The sequence below is a fragment of the Mesoplodon mirus genome, assembly GCF_964341445.2.
Source record: "Mesoplodon mirus genome assembly, chromosome: X".
Classification (NCBI taxonomy): Eukaryota; Metazoa; Chordata; class Mammalia; order Artiodactyla; family Ziphiidae; genus Mesoplodon; species Mesoplodon mirus.
In genome coordinates, this window is record NC_138981.1 from 1,023,300 (window position 1) to 1,043,695 (window position 20,396).

General features: G+C 55.6%; 1 protein-coding gene across 2 annotated transcripts; it reads left to right on the top strand.

Moving 5' to 3' along the window:
* Positions 1-10,736: 10,736 nt before the first annotated feature.
* Positions 10,737-19,925, top strand: AKAP17A (A-kinase anchoring protein 17A). 2 transcript variants are annotated; one of them, XM_082609052.1, is made up of 6 exons: positions 10,737-10,927; positions 12,531-13,308; positions 13,920-14,068; positions 16,791-17,031; positions 18,008-18,951; positions 19,217-19,925. In XM_082609052.1, the coding sequence occupies exons 2-6, from the start codon at positions 12,547-12,549 to the stop codon at positions 19,227-19,229; spliced, it is 2,109 nt and encodes a 702-aa protein (XP_082465178.1). In that variant the 5' UTR covers positions 10,737-10,927; positions 12,531-12,546; the 3' UTR covers positions 19,230-19,925. The 2 variants fall into 2 exon arrangements, with proteins under 2 accessions (XP_082465178.1, XP_082465179.1); XM_082609053.1 differs by having other exon boundaries at positions 10,754-10,927; positions 18,008-19,925.
* Positions 19,926-20,396: the final 471 nt, after the last annotated feature.

The window sequence follows — 20,396 nt, forward strand, 5'->3', positions numbered from 1 at the left end:
GACCCAGTCCACTGTGGACCCCAGTCTGTGGGATGAGAATACAGTCAGGTATTCCAGAGCTAGATCCTATATTTTTTGAAACATTTTACATCTTTTATTTCAAAGTCAGTGTCTTCTATGTTGTACTTTAAAAATACATTGTGTTCTAAATTAGGAGTTTGGGATTAACGGATACATACTACTATATATTCTATATATAGAATAGACAATGAGGACCTACTTTATAGCGCAGGGAACTATATTTTTTATATATATATATATATATATATATATATATATATATATATATATAAACTGAATGACTTTGCTGTACACCAGAAATGAACACAGCATTGTAAATTAACTATACTTCAATTTTAAAAAGGTTAAAAATATATAATGTTCATATTAGTTCATAACAACTAATATGTATAATATTACTCCATTACCATTCATTATTAATTACAATGTAATTATGTCAATGCATTGTGTATTTTTATATATTACACATATAAAATGTTTTTTATTAAGCTCTTTATTTTTTATGGCCAACTGCCAATTATTTTGTACCAAAGCTTTTCCACTTTAAAATTTTAGATTTCACTTCCTCTCTTCTTTGGCCAGAGTTAGTTTTATGAGATTTTTTTTTCCTTTTTTCCAAAAATGGAACATGAGGGGCATGTTTTGAATTGTGCCTGCAATTTTACGCTTCCAAGATGACACCTTTTCCAGCATAGGATTTTGGGGTGGAAAACCTTTCCCTGTCAAAACTAGATAGACAACCCCTGCCCCCGGCCCCCCCAAAAAATCAAAAACAACTAGAGAGACCTAGTGCTTCAGATGTTTGGGTATTTGGTTCTGGGGATGACTGAGGATTTGTTTCTGTCAATAATCTGTTTATTCTTCTTGGGTACTAGACAATATTCTTTATCTTCAGTATTTAAGAAAAATTACCAAGAGGAATTTCTGGGTCTCTTTTCCCTTGGGGGAGGGGTGCTTTGCTTTGCACGGCTGTATTCAGTACAGGGATATTTTTGTTTATTTTTTTTTGATTATTGCTTCTGCTTTATTGGTTTTCTTCATGGAATTTATGTTGCAAATATACTATGTGTAGAGATATGAAATAATAAATATGACGTGCACATATATAATGTAATCTATGTATACACCATATGTGTGTATATACACAAACACCATATATATACTATATTCATATACATTATATATATTCATGTAGCTCATACATATGTTATATCACATTCATGTAATAATATATTCACTATTAAATTATCTTTTAATCCTTATACCTCAGTATTCTGCCAGAGTTTGACTCTTCCTGATGGATTTAATAATGGATGACTTCCCATTTTTACTGCCCTGGCTCTTAATTTTAATTTGCCTGTTAAGAATTCTCCATGCTAAACAACCTAAATGTCCATCATCGGATGAATGGATAAAGAAGATGTGGCACATATATACAATGGAATATTACTCAGCCATAAAAAGAAACAAAATTGAGCTATTTGTAATGAGGTGGATAGACCTAGAGTCTGTCATACAGAGTGAAGTAAGTCAGAAAGAGAAAGACAAATACCGTACGCTAACACATATATATGGAATTTAACCAAAAAAAATGTCATGAAGAACCTAGGGGTAAAACAGGAATAAAGACCCAGACCTACTTGAGAATGGACTTGAGGATATGGGGAGGGGGAAGGGTAAGCTGTGACAAAGCGAGAGAGAGGCATGGACATATATACACTACCAAACATAAGGTAGATAGCTAGTGGGAAGCAGCCACATAGCACAGGGAGATCAGCTGGGTGCATTGTGACCGCCTGGAGCGGTGGGATAGGGAGGGAGGGAGGGAGACGCAAGAGGGAAGAGATATGGGAACTTATGTATATGTATGACTGATTCACTTTGTTACAAAGCAGAAACTAATAAAAAAAAAGAAAAAAAGAAAAAAAGAATTCTCCATGCTGTCCTTCCTACTCGTGACTTTTCTGATCACTGCAGTCCCAAGGACACCCTTCCCCTCGCACTTAGATAAGAGGCGGGGATCTCTGACCACTTGTCCCCATCTTTGTGCTGGATCTACAGAAGGAGCAGCTGCTATGGGGTCTACCGTGTTTCTGAACAATCTCCAGTCATCCTGCAGGGGTTTCCCGGTTCTCTGGTTTCCCTGTGTGTCTGCATCTTTCCGGCAGGGTCTCTGCTCACAAGCAGGTAGGAGGTAGGATTAGGGGGTAGGGGGCAAGCAGAGGTGGCTGTGAAACTTTCTGAGGATGCTGCCCTGCTCACTGGGGTGAAACCAAGGATTGGCCCCCAACTCCAAGAGCAGGAATAGTTAGGGCTGTCCTGTCATCTCCCGACAGTGCCTTTCCAGGATCCTGCCCCAGTCTGAGGTTTGACCTCTGGCTAGACCTACCGATGGCACCAGGGGAGATGCTGAAGTGAGACACGTGATTTGAACTGGGCCAATCAGATGTATAGATATGGAGAGAGATTCATTTTAAGGAATTGGATCACACCATTGTCGGGTGCAAGTCTCAGATATTCAGGCTGAAGACCCCAGGGAAGAGCTGAGGTTGCAGCTGAAGCCCAGAGACCACCTGCTGGCAGAATTCCTTTTTGGCTCAGGGAAGATGGGTTTTCATTCGCTTGAGGCCTTCAGCTGATTAGATGAGGCCCACCCATATTGGGAAGGGTAATCTGCTTTACCCAAAGTCCACTGATGTAAATGTTCATCTGACTCACAAAATAGCTTCAGAGAAACATCCAGGATAATATTTGGCCACATATCTGGGCACTGTGGCCCAGCCATGTGGACACATAACAGTAACCATCACAAATAGATAACCTTGTATGCTGAGAGGTGGATGGATTGCCTCTTTTCTCCATGTGGAGAAAACCTGTCTTCAGGGAGCAGGTCACAGGAGGACCCAAGAGCAAAGCAGAGATGCAAAGCAAAGCACAAACGCTATCTGGTCCCTAAAAATTCTCCTGCTCCCATCCCTAAGCAGGGCTCTTTCTCTGTTTTGGGCTTAGAGGGATAGCTCTGAAACCCATGGTAATCCCCATCCATCAAAGTTGGGACAGTAGAAATGTAGGAAGGATGGGTGGGTGGGTGGATGGATGGATGGAGAAGACAAAGGTGGCCAGTGCTCTAACACTGGACCCTAGTTCAGTTCACTGGTCGCTGGGATTCTTTTTTTTTTTTTTTTTTTTTTGCGGTACGCGGGCCTCTCACCACTGTGGCCTCTCCCGTTGTGGAGCACAGGCTCCGGACACGCAGGCTCAGCAGCCATGGCTCACGGGCCCAGCCACTCCACGGCATGTGGGATCCTCCCGGACCGGGGCACGAACCCGTGTCCCCTGCATCGGCAGGTGGACTCTCACCCACTGCGCCACCAGGGAAGCCCCGGTCGCTGGGATTCTTGATCCTTGCAACTGTGAATGAAAAATATTGCCTGCCATATCAGTAAATAAAGATGTGGAGGCCATCAGGCCACTACAGCCACTCCCAACGGTGTACCCTGGGGGGACTCAGGATGGAGAAAAATAGGATGCTGGCCCCAGATAGCTGAGGTGCACATCAAAGGAATGATTTCGATGAACCCAGACTCTTGCATCTTCCCATACATAGAAACGCGCTAAATTCATGCACTTGAAATGTCTGGTTTTCTTTAATTAGCTGTGATCTTTTAATGTTCTGACCACCTGGTCTTTGTTGCAAAAACCCCTAGATACCCTGGCTCCTCCCTGACCTCTTGGAAGCAGTGCTTCAGAGCTTTCTGAGAGGCTGCCTCCCGGACTTAAGACCTCAGCAAGTCCACCAAATAAAACATAATTCTCAACTTTTAGGTTGTGCATTTTTTTCAGTCCACACAACGCTTACCCATTCCCCCCGTCGCCCTCAGGGTCCAGCTACAGGAGGCGAGAGCCCAGTCCCCGAGGATGAGTCCTTCTCTCGCCGACCTCTCAGGACTGGGCCCTGTCTGTGAGTCTGTCTGGCAGCCCTCACCTGTTGGGGGCCTCGTGATGCGGACCACGGTCCTGGGCCTCCCCCGCCCCCAGCTGTCACCTGCCACTGGAAACCTCCAGTTGGCCATCCCTACACATTTGGCTCTGGAGACCATGCTCATTCCGGCCAAACACCTTCCACTCTGTTCTGAATTACATCCCAGTTACCCTAAAGAGAAAAGGGAAGGCCTGCACATTGGTGACAGACCTGAGGACGTCATTTCTGTGAAGGGAGGGACTCTCCTTTATCTCAGTTTTGTATCTTTATCTCCTGTTCTGAGACTGCCCTCTGCTCTGATCTTCACAACATCTGATTTTCTCCTCCTTACGCAGGAAATAAGACCCCCCTCCCCATAGCATATAAGACCCCACCCCCATAGCATATCTCCTTAAAATATCACTTGCACATCAACATCTAATGAATTCCCGGAATCTGCAACACAGGAAACAGCATTTTCTCATCAGGCCATGTTGTCAATGAAATCTCCCCGCCCCCCTGTTCCTTAGCAACCTTAGATAACCTACTGTGGTACCCTGGGTCCTTTCTCATGGAGTGTATTTGATTCTTGTGATCTCATCATTAACAGAGCTAGACATGGATCCTCTGTCCTGGGGACCTCACCTCCAGACCACTCCCAGTGACTGGGGTGGTGTCTGTCTCCTGTTGACCACCCCTTAGGTCTCTGTATCTGCAAACCCAAGCTCAGAGATGATTAACGTGTTGTAGTGCAGTCGGGGGAAGAGAAAGGGATGGTGGGAGAAAGTCTCCAAGAGAACCACACACATAATACCTTTCCTTCCAAAGACTTGGAGAGGTGAGGCTGGTACCATTTACTAAAATAAAATAAAATAAAGTCCAGCTCTAATTATGCAGATCTGGGGGGGAAATAATGTAGAGATTTAAGGAACGCTCTTGAGAAATAATGGGAAAGGCACCAAAGCATGAAGACACTTTACTCATGTCTACAAAGTGGGAACAACCACCCTGAAAATACAGTCCATTTTGCACAGAGTGAGGAGGGAGGGCCCTTGCTAAACCGACCTTCTGCTCCAGGAAACACTGTGTGTCTCTCTGCGATCGTGTGATGGACCACATAGGCGAGGGGAAGTGGGAGATGAGATCGATCTTAACGCAGCAAGATGTAACCTCAGCCTCCACTTGGATGCTGACGGCTGGTGTATGGTTCAGCCTCTCCTGGACCCGCCAGGATCTCGTTGTCCTGGGGACCCTACCGGAGGGCTCTTTGATCTCCCCCAGGGAAACTCCCATAAGGACATTTCGTCACTCCTGTCTGGGCTTGTGCAGAGGATGTCTCTTTGCACCAGGAGGCCAGGTTCCCTTCAACTACCTTCCACAAGCCCTGCAGTACTGCCCTTAAAGCTCTCGCCCTGTTCTCGTGAGGGGACCCCACCCTCGCCCTCCCCAGGCTTTATGTCACCCTTTCTCATCTTCCTTCAAAGCACTGCCATAAGTTGTAGCACTTCTGTGCTTTGTTTGTGCGTAGTGAAGACTTAACCTGGCCCAAAGGCAGGCCTGTCTTTGCCCTCTACTCCTGAGAGGTGACCTCCAGGCCCCTGCAGTGTCCTGCTTCATAGGCGTGTCTTTGTTTGCTTGGGGACTTTGGCTGCTGGACCCTTTAACGATGCAATTTATGATGGGGACTTTGGGACATGCCATATCAGTTCCAAACTCCAGGAGAAGATGGAGACTACAAAAATTAGTATCCTGAACCTCTGGAAGCAGCTGGAGACTAAAGAACAGCCACGTGATTGAGTACCAATAAATACTGGATGCTGAGGCTCAGGTGAGTTTCCCTAGTGGACATTATTCTGTGAATATTGTCACACATTGATGCGTGCATGCATGGATGGGTGGATGGATGGATGATGGATGGATGCATGGATGGATGGATGGATGGATGATGGATGGATGGATGGATGGATGGATGGATGGATGATGGATGGATGGATGGATGAAATGGATGGATGAATTGGGGGATGGATGGTTGGATTGTGCCCAGTATCTTCTCCTGTACCAGGGACGCACCTCCAATATCATGGTTTTTCCTGCTGTAGACTCACCCTGGGCTCCTGAGTTTACAGGACAGCTCCCTTAAGGCTGCGGGCACCTCCAAGCTAAGTCAACCCTCCTGGACCCACCTGCCTCCTTCCTCTTCCAAACTGCACCTTCTTCTGTTGGTTTGCCCTCAGTGCATGTCATTGACCTCACCGGGTGGCCAGAGCCTGGGACCTCGGAGTCATTCTTATCCTACCACCGTATCATCACAACAGCGGGGTCGTGTAACACGTCTGCAGCATGAGGTCTTCACGTAACACTCAGCGAGTGAGTGGGTGAGTATATCTGTGCCTGACTCAGCATAGAGGTTGCTGTAATGGCTTACTCAGCATCCTGTGTGTGTGCATTAGGGCTGTTTCCAATTTCAGGTCTCCTAATGCAGCCAGAAGCATTAATTGCACATATGCCTTTTATACCTACAGGGACTATACACACACACACACACACACACACACACATATGTATATACACACATATGTACATTATATACGCATACTGTATATCTCTGTGTGTGTGGCCACACACACACGTCTGCAGAACTTACACATATACTTTTGTATATCTCTGGGGAATAATTCTATAGGATGAATTACCAACACTTGGACTGAAGACTCAAAGAGAAGGTGGACACTTTAAAAATGGTAATTGATAGATTTTGTTGAATTTACTTTTGAACATCAGGCTAATTTGTACCACCAACACCAGCAGAGGCGAGAGTGCCTTTCTGCAGCGTCTTCAGTTGTGATGTGCCTTTTTCTTTCTATTGTGCTGCTTAGGGCATGATAAATTGCGTAGTAAGTTCTGGAATAAATAAGAAATGATCTAATAGGAGACTGAGTGGCAGAAGGTGGCTTCCATAAATAGGGGAATGTTCATGGGAAATGACTGGCCTGATATTTTGCTGAGGATGGATGACCGTTCAGACCTTGGCTTCACATCCAGACCAGAGGATTAATATGGCGGAGCGCTTGCCAGTGTTCTTTAAGGAGGTGGGTGCGCCACCTGGTGGAAAGGGGTTGTTTTGAATAAAGTTTTGAGAGGCATGGATCTGTGAGGTGGATGGAGAGAGGGATGGCTGGATGGATAGGTGGATCGATGGGCAGATGGACAGGTGGGTGAGTGGGTGGATGAATGGATGGATGGATGGACACACAGGTGGATGAATGGATGGATAGCCAGACAAATGGTTGGATGGATGGATGGATGGATGGATTGTTGGATGAAAGGACAGATAGGTCAATGGATGGATAGATAGATGCGTAGATGAATGGTTGGATGGGTGGGTGGGTACATGGATGAATGGGTGATGGACAGACGAATGGGTGGATAGGCGGAGGGTGAATGGACACACAGATGGATAGGTGGATGGATGGATGGGTTGTTGGATGAGTGGCTGGGTGGGTCAATGGATGGATGGATAGATGGGTAGATGAATGGATGGATGGGTGGGTGGATGGATGGATGAACAGATGGGTATGTAGGGAGGTGGATAGATGACCAGATAGATAGATACATGCATACATATAGACATACATTTATAGATGCCCATACTAACACCAGGCACTTTTCTCATAGGAATGGATTAACAGGGTCCCTCGATATGGCTCAAAGTGAAAGGAATGCTAATACAGAGGGGGGAAGGTGTCTAACCTGGAGGGAAGTATCTGAACCTAGATGGAAGCCAGAATTGGAGTAGCTCTGGGTTCAGAAACAGGTGTCCAGCTTACTGTTCTCAATTCTCGCAGTGCCTCATTGAATGCCTACATCCAGCATGAACCTGAGTACCTCTGTATCAGCTGTAATTAGTTACATAAAGATGAGGGCACAGTGGAGAAGGGTGGGTCTAATCTTATGTATACGGGGCCCTTATGAGAAAAAGAGATGGAGACACACACACAGAGGGAGGACGATCCTTTGAGGATAGAGGCAGAGATGGCAGTGAGGCTGCCACAAGCCAAGGGACACTGGAGATTGCCAGAAAACCACCCAAAGCCAGGAGACAGACCTGGGACAGATCCTTCCTTGGATCCCTCAGAAGGAACCCACCCAGCCCACACCTTGATTTCAGGCTTCTGGTCTGAAGGGGGTACATTTCTGTGCTGTCTGGAGTAATGTGTTACAGCAGTCCTAAAAACTGAATCGAGTGATGATAAGAAAATCACTGCTTATTTAAGCACGAGAGGAGGTCATTTTCTGCATGGCATGTTTTTCTGTGATTAAGGAGGGTTGAGGATCCATATGTTTATTCCAGATGTAGTAGTCATATATGGCTGGGTAACAAAGGGCTCCAAACGTAGAGGCTATAAACAACACATGTGTATCATCTCCCAGTTTCCCTAAGTCAGGAGTCCAGACACGGGCTAATGGCGTCCTCTGCTCAAGGGTTCACCGGGCTGAAATCAAGCTGTCAGCCAGGGCTAGGGGTCTCACTGGGGGCTTGGGGCTCTCTTCAAAGCTCAGTGCTTTTTGGAAGAATTTCAGTTTCTTGTGTTGGAGCATTAAGACCGTCATCTCCCAGAAGCCACCTGCCAATCCCTGCCAAGTGGTCTTTTTCCACCAGGCAGTTTGCTTCCTCAAGGCAACCAGGCAGTTCGCTTTCTTGAGGCAACCAGGCAGTTCCTCTGCTGTTTGAAAGCTCTCCGACGTCTTAGCCCTGACTCCGACACCTGATTAGGTCAGGCCCATCCACAATAATCTCTCCTTCCATAAGCTTGAATCGGTTGATTATAGACTTTAATTACAACCACAAAATTCCTTCACCATTGCCATATAATCCTGGGAGCGATATCTCATCCTATTCCCAGTCCCCGTCACGCTCAATGAGAGTGATTTGTATACCCATGCATACATCACGCCAGGACAAAGGATTAGGGCTACAGGTAATTGGGAACTTTGTTTTTCTGTTTCTGGGGTACATCCCCTGGTGGAACATTTTGCTCAAAATTGTAAAAGGATTTTCCTTGAACATTTCCCAAATTATTACAATCATCTCTTAGTCTTGCCGCTTCCAAAGAAGTGAATACCTCATTTCTTAATTCACTTTGCAAATTGCTTGGTAGAACACAGCGGAAAAGCAGTTTCGAAATTTAACAGTTCTCCAGGGAAATAAGCAAGCCATCCACATGCAAGCAGCCTTTGGGAGAATGGCTTTCAAGGGAACACCAAACACCTTTATGTTCTCCAGAAGAAGAAGACAAAAGAAAACAGAAAAGATACATACCCCACTGAGAAGCCTGCCTGTGTTCAAAGAGGGACCCCCCTACCTGGGGGACCCTGGAGCCTCCGTTTCCTCCTTGTCAGATGGATGTCATGATTATATTTGACTATATGGGTAGCATTTAATTCGACTACATATCTCACCCATAGCAGACACCCAGCAAATACCCAGGAGCCTCTTTTCAAAACTCCACCTGACATAGGGTGGAGTTACCCACCCTCGCCCCTTCTGAAGCATATGCTTTGGCACTTTCCGTGTTGAAAAACAGAGGGTCTGTGCTCTTGTTCTCCGACCCTGGGTTGTTTATTTTTTAATAAATTTACTTACTTATTTATTTTTATTTTTGGCTGTGTTGGGTCTTCGTTGCTGCGCACTGGCTCTAGCGCAGACTTCAGTAGTTGTGGCACGCGGGCTCAGTAATTATGGCTCATGGGCTGTAGAGCGCAGGCTCAGTAGTTGTGGCTCACGGGCTCTAGAGCACAGGCTCGGTAGCTGTGGCGCACGGGCTTAGTTGCTCCGCCGCATGTGGGATCTTCCCAGGCCAGGGCTCGAACCCGTTTCCCTTGCATTGGCAGGCGGATTCTTAACCACTGCACCATCAGGGAAGCCCCCAACCCTGGATTTTCAATGTGGGGCTTGTGACATATTTGGGGCATCAGAATCACATGCCTTGTGCAGCGCCTGGCATAAAGTGGGAGCTTAATAAATTGTCATTTGTTAATTTATATCATAAAATTATATGTATATTATTATGCATAAAATATATGTAACATGTAAAGTTATGCAAAAGTTCGTTACATATGAAATATGTTACATATAACGCCTAAAGCATATTATTACTTATTTACATTTAAATTTTAGATGTTATTAGGCTTCACCTTAAAATGATAAAATACATAAAGTATATGTCAAGTAAGTAAAAATAATCGATATGTAATTTGTGTCATTTTCAGATATTATTAAAAATAAATATTATAGAAAAATGTTAAAATGTAAAACATTCAAAATGTAAAAAATACTCTATGTTTACACTAACATTGTATTACATATGTAGATGTAATTACCTTATAATAACGCTATGCAACGAATCAATTCCTATAATAAATAATTAATCAATATGTAATTAGGTAATAGTTTATAATGAAATTATATTACATATTATGTGCGATGCATAATTATAATAGTAATCTAGACCCAAACACCTGGTCCCGGTCCTAAGGCAGGTGGCCTCACACTCCTGCCCCAGGTGTCGCCTCCGCCTGGACCTGAACACAGGTAGCGGCCTGGGGGCGGGGTGGGCTCGCGCATGAGCAGTGCAAAGCCCAGGGGGGGAGGGGAGGCCCCGGCCGGCACCACCCCGTCGTCTCCGGAAGTCCCGCCTCTGGGGGCGGGACCAGGGCCTGGAGGAGAAACAGGGAGCCGCCGCGCGGCCGCTTCCGCGGGCGCCGGCGCCGGAAGCGGAGATGCGTCACAGGGGCGGACGGCGGCGGCGGGTCGTGTTGGGGGTGCCTCCGGTGGACTGTCGCGACGCCGGGCGGGGAGGCCGCGCCTGCCAGGGTCGTCGGGGGCCCGCGGAGAGCTGGGGCCAGGGCGGCGGCGGCCTGGGACGCAGGCGGAACCCCGCGCCGGTGAGCGCCGTCCGCAGCCGCCTCCGCCCGCGAGCCGGGCGGGGGTCTGGGGGCGGGGACCCTGTGGCCGTGGTATCAGAGGGCCGGGGTCTGCGGGGCTCTCGGGAACGGGGACCCAGAGGTGGGGGACCCAGAGGTTGGGAGTCTGCGGGCGGCCTGGGGTCGTAGGCCTGGGGACCTGGAGTCGGGGAATCGAGGGCCGAGGTCTGTGAGGAGCCGGGGTGGGGGACCTGGGGTGACGAGGTAGCAGGGGCCGAGGTCTGCGGGGATCTTGGGGCCGAGGACACCGGGGGCTGTGAGAGGAGCCAAAGGCGTCCGGGGAGACGGGGATTCCTAGGAGGCCACTGGTATCGGGGGGGGGGGGCGCGGGGGGGAGGGCAGGGCCGGTGCCAGAGACGGAAGGAGGCGGGGCTGGGGGTTCTGAGGTTAATGGGGTTGGCGGGGGTTACCGGGACAACAGGCAGCAGCCCGGGACAGGGAAGGCGGGAACTGGGGATCGGGGGGTGGGACAGTTGGAGGGGCTGGAGGTACTGGGCACCGCGTAGGGGCAGCTGCGGGTATCAGGGCAGCGCAGGGGCTGGGGGTCGCGCCCAGGATGCAGGAGAAGCCAGGCGACCTGGGAAGCTGGGAGTACCAGGGCTCCCGCCAGGCAGGCGAGGGATGGGGACGGGTGTCCGGGGCTCTGGTTCGGGCCCTCCCTGCGGCCTTTGGGGTCCTGTGGAGCGGGGAGTCACAGGTCTCAGCCCAGGCCAGAGCCCCTCTGCGGTTCCCCTGACCCTGCCACGTGGCTCTTTGCTCCAGCTGGGACGCCCGCACCCCTGGGGTTCCTTCTGGATCTGGGGAGGGAGCTCCGAGAGCTAGCGGGTGGGCGGGCAGACCGGCTGAGGCTGCCACCTGTAGGGCTTGGTGTTCGTGGGTCAGGCTCAGCGCTGCTGCGGCCTGGCTTTCTGGAAGCAGGCACTTGTCCCACCAGGAGGGAAGAGCTGGGGGAGGAGGGGCTCCCCCCCCCCCCGGTTTCCGAAAGGCCCTGTCACTTTTATGCTTTATCTGGGCACAGAGAGGGTGCCTCTGCCCACAGTGGGGAAATTGAAGTCGATGGCCCTTGGCTGTTTTTTTCAGCTTGAAACTTCCTTCCTGTTTCTTTCATGGAAACACAGGGCCACCTCCTCCACGGGCCCTCGCAGATGCCTGTCCTGGGCCGTCCCTTCCCCGTGAGGTGTCTGCACCCTCTGGTGGAGGTGGCAGGTGGAGCCGGCCTGGCCCGCGTACGCTGGGGGCAGCGACCGACCCCGCCGAGCTGGGCTCCTGCTGCCCTGGCCCCGGGAGAGCTGCCTCTGGGTACTGGGGGCAGGTCAGCGCTGCTGAAGGAGTCGGGCTGCCAACTGTGCCTGAACGTTTTGTCGGCCCGTTTTCTCCCTTTAGTGTAATCTCATTAAAAGCACCAACGTCTCAGGGGCTGAGGGCCTTTCCCTACGTAGAGGCCCGTGTGCCCGACGTACAGAGAGCAGACTTGCCTCCCTGCCCTGGGCCCGCGGCACCGGCCAGCCTGGGACACCTTGCCCCGGTACCCGGCCCTGACCCCTCGCGCGCGCGTGTTTTTCAGGCCCGAGGTCCCGGCTATGGCTGCGGCTACCATCGTGCATGACACGTCCGAGGCGGTGGAGCTGTGCCCTCCCTACGGCCTGTACCTGAAGCCCATCACGAAGATGACCATCAGCGTGGCGCTCCCGCAGCTGAAGCAGCCGGGCAAGTCCATCTCCAACTGGGAGGTGATGGAGCGCCTGAAGGGCATGGTGCACAACCACCAGTTTTCCACGCTGCGCATCTCCAAGAGCACCATGGACTTCATCCGCTTCGAGGGCGAGGTGGAGAACAAGAGCCTGGTCAGGTCCTTCCTGGCCTGCCTGGACGGCAAGACCATCAAGCTCAGCGGCTTCTCCGACATCCTCAAGGTGCGCGCCGCCGAGTTCAAGATCGACTTCCCCACCCGCCACGACTGGGACTCCTTCTTCCGGGACGCCAAGGACATGAACGAGACGCTCCCGGGCGAGCGGCCCGACACCATCCACCTGGAGGGGCTGCCCTGCAAGTGGTTCGCCCTGAAGGAGTCGGGCTCCGAGAAGCCCAGCGAGGAGGTGCTGGTCCGGGTGTTTGAGCGCTTCGGGGAGATCCGCAACGTGGACATCCCCATGCTGGACCCCTACCGCGAGGAGATGACGGGCCGCAACTTCCACACCTTCAGCTTTGGGGGCCACCTGAACTTCGAGGCCTACGTGCAGTACCGCGAGTACGCGGGCTTCATCCAGGCCATGAGCGCGCTGCGCGGCATGAAGCTCATGTACAAGGGCGACGACGGCAAGGCCGTGGCCTGCAACATCAAGGTGCGGGAGGGGCCCCGTGGAGGAGGTCCTGCGGGACGCAGCCGCGGGCGGGCGGGGAGCGGGCGGCCCCCGTGCTTCTCTCCCAGAACCTGCGTCTTCAGGGGGCGCGAGGGAGACGGTCGGGCTCGCTCGGGAAGGGGCTCCAGCCGGGCCCGGCCGGCGCACCGCCGGCCCCCAAACGTCCCTTGAAACGAGGCGACGGTTCTTTCACGGCCGCGCACTGTGCCCCGTGCCCCCTGGGCGGGGGAGGCGCGGCAGCCGGCCTCGGGGCCCTGTGGCAGGAGGGGAGAGGGGCGCGGGGCGCGTTTCCTGCCGGTACCGGGGCAGGGCGTCGGGCCTCCGGGTACGCTCGTGCTCCCGGCGGAAGCGGGGCTACACGGGTGCGGCGGTGTCCCTGTGGTTCGTGGTCCCCTTCCCCTCTCGGGAGGAGTCGCGTCCTGAGCGCTGACCGTGAGGCGCGGGGCCCGCGGCCACTCAGGGGAGGGCGTCCCGGGAGCCCCTTCCCTGCGCTGAGTCTGGGGGAGCCGGCCTCGCGCGGGCGGGGCTGTCGCCGTCTGGGAGGCTCTCCGGTCGCCCGACCCGCCCCAATCTGCCCCGTTCTCCCTCTGAAGGTTTCCTTCGATTCGACCAAACACTTGAGCGACGCCTCCATCAAGAAACGGCAGCTCGAGCGGCAGAAACTTCAGGAGCTGGAGCAGCAGCGGGAGGAGCAGAAGCGCCGGGAGAAGGAGGCGGAGGAGAGGCAGAGAGCCGAGGAGAGGTGCGTGCGGCCCGGGCCGGGCGGCGGCGGTGGCGGCGCCCACGCCCCTCCCGTGTGGCCCCTGCCCGCTGCCCCGGACCCGCCTTCCCCTCCGAGCCTCCCTCGGTGCCATGCGCGGCTCCTGCTGACACAGGCACGGAGTCTTGGCTGTTTTGCAGGTTTTGCGTTCAGGCTGAAGCTGCTTTTAAGTGAAGTAGAGAACTGATGACGTGGGCGGGTTTTAACAGAAACGCCTCACTTAGGAGGTCTGTAAAGTAACTGAGGCTCACGCGTCTAAAGGCAAACTCGGGAGACGACCTTTCCCCCTTTTATCTTTTGCTTTGTGAGTTATAAAAGCAACCTGACCAACGATACTACCTGGATTTTGGAAAACAAGGAGAGGTTCTTCTTGGTCCATCACGGCTGCTGTGCGCTTCGTGTTTCTTTCGTGTGTGTGTGTGTGTGTGTGTGTGTTAAGGTGTCGTGTGTTTTGCAGTGGTGTTCGGTCTTAGGCATTCGTGATCTGGGCAGTTCATTGCTCACTAGTCTGTGGACCTGTTGGCTGAATTGACTTCCCTGGGTTCCTGTTTTGTTTTCCCTTCACCGATAGCACTAACGCAGATGCGGAGATGTCTCGGCGCGTAGCAGTTCCTTTGTCTGCACCGGAACCCAGTTCCAGGGTAGTGGGTCCAGACGCCGCCGCTGTTCTCTGCTCAGCCCCACGTGGCTCCCGCGGGGAGGCGGGGATGGCTGGGCTGCGGACGAGGGTGTGGCCGTTGGTCGGGGGCCAGGAGCCCCGGAGTGAGGCCGTCGGTGCAGAGAGAGGAACGGGCGTCCGGGGAAGTGTAGGCTTTGCTCGCTGCGTGGCTGCCCTCAGGAGGTGGCCCTTGGCGGGGACGGTTTGGATCGTGCAGTGAAGCGGGCCGCAGCGTCAGCACGGCCCCCTCAGGCAGAACCGGGAAGCGCGAGTGGCGTGCGGACCACCCACCCGCCCTTGTCCCAAACGGGCTTTGTCCTCTCTCTTCCAAGTGGACCGTGACCACAAAGCCCCGAGCTGGGGGGTGTAGAAGTTACCCCACGGCCTTCCTGAAAGCAGCTCTGAGGTCTCGTTAAAGGCAATTTGCTTGACCTTCATGGCAGGAAAAGCGGGTGGGGAAACGGGACTGAGAGTGGCCTTGGAGGACAGAGAGCAGGTTACGTCCTGGTGAGGACCCGGCTTCGCAGCCCCAGGGCGGCGCCTCGGCTGTGGCCACGGTGGGTGGCAGGGCTGGCCTGGGACGAGCGGTGGGCCCGGGAGGCGCCCAGGGTGCGCTCTGGTGGGCAGGGCTGTGGGGCGGAGCCTGCGGGCCGGGCCGGGAGCCTCGGCGTCCGTTCCCGATCCCGGGCGGGCGTCTCTGGGTCCTTTGGTGTTCATAGGAACAGAGTGCAGCCAGCCAGTAGCGGTCGCGTTCCTGGTCGTGGCACGTCGTGGGCCATGAGCTCCACGGTTGAGAGCTGTGGTCACTTGAGGCCCGTGAGGCCGCTACGACCCGCAGCTCTTGACGCACACCTGCTGCGGGAGGCCTTCAGGTGTGTGTGGCCTCCTGGCCACCGGCACCCTCGGGCTGTCCTGCTTCCCCGCGTTAGCCCGGCCTCGGGGCCCAGCCCGCCCCGCTCCGCCGTGTCCGGGTGAGCTTGGGCCCTCCCGCCTCCTCGTCCGGGCCTGGCGCCCGGGGAGTGATGTCGGCTCTTCTGCAGACGGGCTGCCTCCTGGCCTCAGGGGTCTCTTCTGTGTCTGGTCCTGCCCAGAGCGACCTCCCCTCTGTGCTGTGCCGGCAACACGGGCAACTCAGCGAACTTAAAAGCTCGAGGGAGAGGCGGGGGTGCCGGGTGGACACATCCGTTGGTCTTCACCTTCCCTGGGGGTCTGGAGCCGTCCTGCTCTCGGTGGCATCCTCATTTCCGAAAGAGGAAGGGTGTTGTTAGGGTCTAGGCTGGCGGGTGTGGTGCGGGGGTGTTTATGGAACAGTCGCTGTCTCCAGGGAGTGTGTATGCAGTCATCTCGCAGGGTTTCCCCAGGCAGTGCGTGCTCTCGGGACCCCTTGATCGGGGGACACCCCAGGGCAGAGCGGGTCGGGTTTGCGTCCCTGTGCCTTTGTCGTTTCTACCACTTCCTATGAAAGGCCATGCGGTACAGTCTCTCGTGTTTGGTCTTGCCCTTAGCTCGCTGCTTCCAGAACCTTCCTGCGGCCGTGTACGTTGCCTATTTCCTTCCGCTCAGGGCCCGCGGGTGCCCGGGGTGTGAAAGCCCGTTCCGGGTGTCTCCGCTGCCACTGGGGCTGGGGCCGGTCCAGCACGCTGGCTCTGCGCTCGGGGTGCGTGCGGCCAGCGGAGGGGCCTCGTCGCCCCGCGCCCCGCGCCGCTGCCGCAGCCCATTCCCCACCCGTCCGTCGTCGCCCCTCCGCCAGCCGGGTGCCTTTTGTTCAAAACTCAGCGGCCACCGCGTCCTCCCTGGCCATCCGTCCCTTTCTTCACGATTCCGGGCTGGGGTCGCACTCAGCGAGACTCTCCCGCGGATGACGCCGGAAACTCTCAGCCCCTGAGCCCCGCGCTCCTCGGGGTCCCCGGATGCGACTGAGGTTTCTCCGGGGGTGAAGCGCTGCGATGCCGAGCCCTGCGGCTGCCACCCCGGCGCCCTGTGGCCGGCGCGCCCTCGCGCATGCAGCCCTCGGCCTCACGGAGCCCGTGTGTCTCGCTCGCGCAGGAAGCAGAAGGAGCTGGAGGAGCAGGAGCGCGAGAGGAGGCGGGAGGAGAAGCTGCGCAGGCGGGAGCAGAGGCAGCGGGAGCGGGAGCTGCGGCGCGGCCAGCGGAAGCTGGAGAGGCTGCAGGCAGAGGAGCAGCGGAAGCTGCAGGAGAAGATCCGGCTGGAGGAGCGCAAGCTGCTGCTGGCGCAGCGCAACCTGCAGTCCATCCGGCTCATCGCCGAGCTGCTGAGCCGCGCCAAGGTACCACCTGCCGCGCCTGCGGGACGCGGTGCCCCGGCCCGGGGGTGGGGCTCGTTGTGCGGGACGACACTTGTGGCGTCCCCGGGTCATCGCTCCAGATCCGGGCCCTGCGCTGAGGGAGCCCGCGGAGCTGTGGGTCGGCCTCCCCGCGTCCAGGCCTTGCAAGGGCCGGCCTGACGCGGCGGGGAGGGGGGTGAGCAGAGCCCGCCGAGGGCCGCCCGCCCACCCCCGGGGCTCACTGGGGCCGTGCTGCTCAGGCCCCGTCAGGTCAGCCGCCCTGGGCCGGGGCCGGCCGGGGGTCGGGGCGGAGGCCGGAAGATGCGCGGTCCTCGCCGTGGCCCCGGGAAGCCAGGCGCCCGGAGCCGGGCCGCGCCCCCTCAGTCCGCAGCTGCAGAGCTGACAGGTCTCAGCTGCGCTGTGCGGACGGCCTTCCCGGTTCCCCCACCTGCTCCTCCTGGACGCCAGGCCGGTAACTGCCGCGAGCCGGGCCGGGGGCGTGGACGGACCCTGCTGGGCGCGCCTGGTGCTCAGGCGGGCCGCGGAGTCAGGCGCGGGGCGACCCTAACCTGTTGTCTGGTTACAGTTGTGATCAGTCCGCGGGAAGGAGCGTGGCGGGCGCGCTGAGACCTGTGGCAGCGTGTTCTTGTTTCATGGTGAATATTGAAGACCCTGAGCAGGCCCGGCCCCGCGCCTCCGCGCCGTAATCTCAGCTCCCCGTGGCCGGCGACCTTCGCACCGACAGCAGGCGCAGAAGGCCCGCCCCGGGGCTGCGGCGAGGAGCTTTGCCAGGGCTTTCCTCCGCCGGCTGGGCAGGACGCCCGGGCGCGGGCAGGTGGGGCGGGCCGGGCTCCAGCCGCCCGCCCGCCCGCCCGCCCGCCCGCAGGGTCCCCCTGGCCGGCGTCTGCAGAGCCGCGCGCCGCGGAGCGTCCGTGCGGGTTCAGAGCCCAGCTCAGGCGCGGCCCCCTCTGTCCCGCAGGCCGTGAAGCTGCGGCAGCAGGAGCAGCGGGAGGAGACGCTGCGGCTGCAGCAACAGGAGGAGCGCCGGCGGCTGCAGGAGGCGGAGCTGCGGCGAGTGGAGGAGGAGAAGGAGCGCGCGCTGGGCCTGCAGCGCAGGGAGCGCGAGCTGCGGGAGCGCCTGCTCAGCATCCTGCTCAGCAAGAAGGCGGACGGCGCCCGCGCACCCGCGGGCCTGGGCGCCACGCACGCGCACCTGCTGCAGCCGGTGCTGGACATCCTGCACACCGTGTCGGCCGGCTGCGCGGGCGCCGCCCCGCCCACGCCCGGCGCCCCCCGCGAGGCCCCGCCCCGGCCGCCGGCTGCCGGCCCCGCCCAGAACGTGAACGGCGGCAGCGCAGCTGCGGACGAGGCCCCGAGCAAGGAGGGGCAGGATCCTCGCCGGGTCGCCCCCGACGACGGCCCGTCCGAGAAGAGGTGCCCCGGCGTCCTCGCCTGCATCCCCGACAACAACCAGCAGCCCAAGGCCGCGCCCGCCACCTGCGAGCAGAGCGCGCCCAGGAAGGACGCTCGCTCCGAGCAAGACAAGTGCAACCGTGAGCCCAGCGGGGGCCGCGGCCGGGCCAGCGGGGACCGGGGCAGCGACGACAGGCCCAAGCGGGAGCGCAGCCGGCCGCGGCGGGCGGGCAGCCGGGAGGACGCGAGGCCGCACAAGGAGGGGCGGCCGCACAGGAAGCGCTCGCACCAGGACGGCAGCCCCCGCCGGCGCAGCACCAGCCCCGAGCGCGAGCACGAGCACGAGCACGGCCGGTCGCGGAGGTCCCACAGCAGAGACCGGCACGGCCGGCGGGAGAGGAGCCGGGACCGGGACCGCAGGGGCAGCTCGGGCCGGAAGCGCAGCCGCCACCGACGCAGCGAGAGGTCGCGCTCGGGCTCCCCCAGCCGGCACCGCAGCACCTGGAACAGGTAATGCACGGAGGGCCCAGGCAGCCATCCCGGAGGACCAGGACGGGGGGGGGGGGGCGCACGTCCTGCTGCTGCTCGCTGCCCCCACGCCCCCCACGCCCCAGCACACCCAGGGAGCCCCCTGGTGAGGAAGGCACTGTCTCCAGCCTCCTTGTCTTCGTGGCCGTGGGTCTAGTTCAGAGGCATTGTCCCTGGTTACGAGCTTTCGTTTCCCTTAAAACTGTTGATACAATAGCTTTAATGTCAGCAGTCCTCTCTGAATCAGGAGGAGCACGTAGGCCACCAGCCGTGAGCATTGCAGACCGCCCCACCCCGGGCACACAGGCTGGCAGCGCCGAATCCCTGCATCTGCTCGGAGACGCCTATCGTACTCACTTCACGGGAGCCGCCTGTCGCGTCACGGGGACGGACTGTCCGGTGTCGCGGCCACAGCCCCACGGGGCATGGAAAAGAGGAAGCTTCGCCCTGCGGGTGTTTTTCTATTTTTTGGTTTTTTCCCTCTTTTGTAAGTTCAACGGATTGGGAACAAAGTTTGGGTGGGATGCTAAAGGAAAATGGCTCTGGTGCATTTAAGTCATCGTTGGGGAAGCTGTAGGTTCTGCAATGCGGAAACTCAGACGTGCCGTCTTTGTAGGTGTGGGTAGGTGCAGAAGTGGTACAGAGGGTCCCAGACACTCACTTTTCTACAAATTCAAGTAATTCAGCGTAAAAAAAAAAAAAAAGTTGATTAAAATTAGTTTTGGTTCCTAGTCAAGGTTAGCCTGTGTGGTTTTTTTAAGAAACCGTTTTGCTAAATTATTTTTACTTGGAACGTTTCAGATTTAATGCTGCAAACATGTTAAATTTTATAATCGTTGGCTTCTCTGAGTGAAGCTCAGAAATACTTAAAAAATAGCTGTATCGTCCGCCTTAGGAGAGATGGTGTTTATTCCAGTTTGCATTTTTATGGTGAAATAAAATCCTTTTCCAAAGAACTAATGTTTCCCATACTTACGTGTTTTCTCGTTTTTAAGTTCTTTGGTCTACCTCACTGACCTGAGCGTAATTTGGCATATCTGAAATCGCTGATTTCTAAAGACTGATTTCACATGCTGTGACTATTATACAATAGCCCCCTGGAGGAGAACAGGCGTCCCTCTGTCTGTCTGTGTTTAAGTCAGACCCGGATCTTCTCAGCACGTGGAGGGCAGTTACGTGCCTTTTCCACCCTAGTCACATCCTCGTCAGAATCTCAGGTCAGCACAACAGACTTGCACTTTCCTTCTCTGCGCTGACATTGGTCTGGTCTGTCACCAGCCGAGGTGTGGGCGCAGGACATGCTCAGATGCCCAGTGATTGGAGATGCCTCTCGGAGATGCACACGGGCAGCTGTGTCAGGGTTCCTGCAGCCTGGCATTGAGTGTTTTTTGCCCCATCAGCAGCTCTGAGAAAGTCGGGGGACTGGG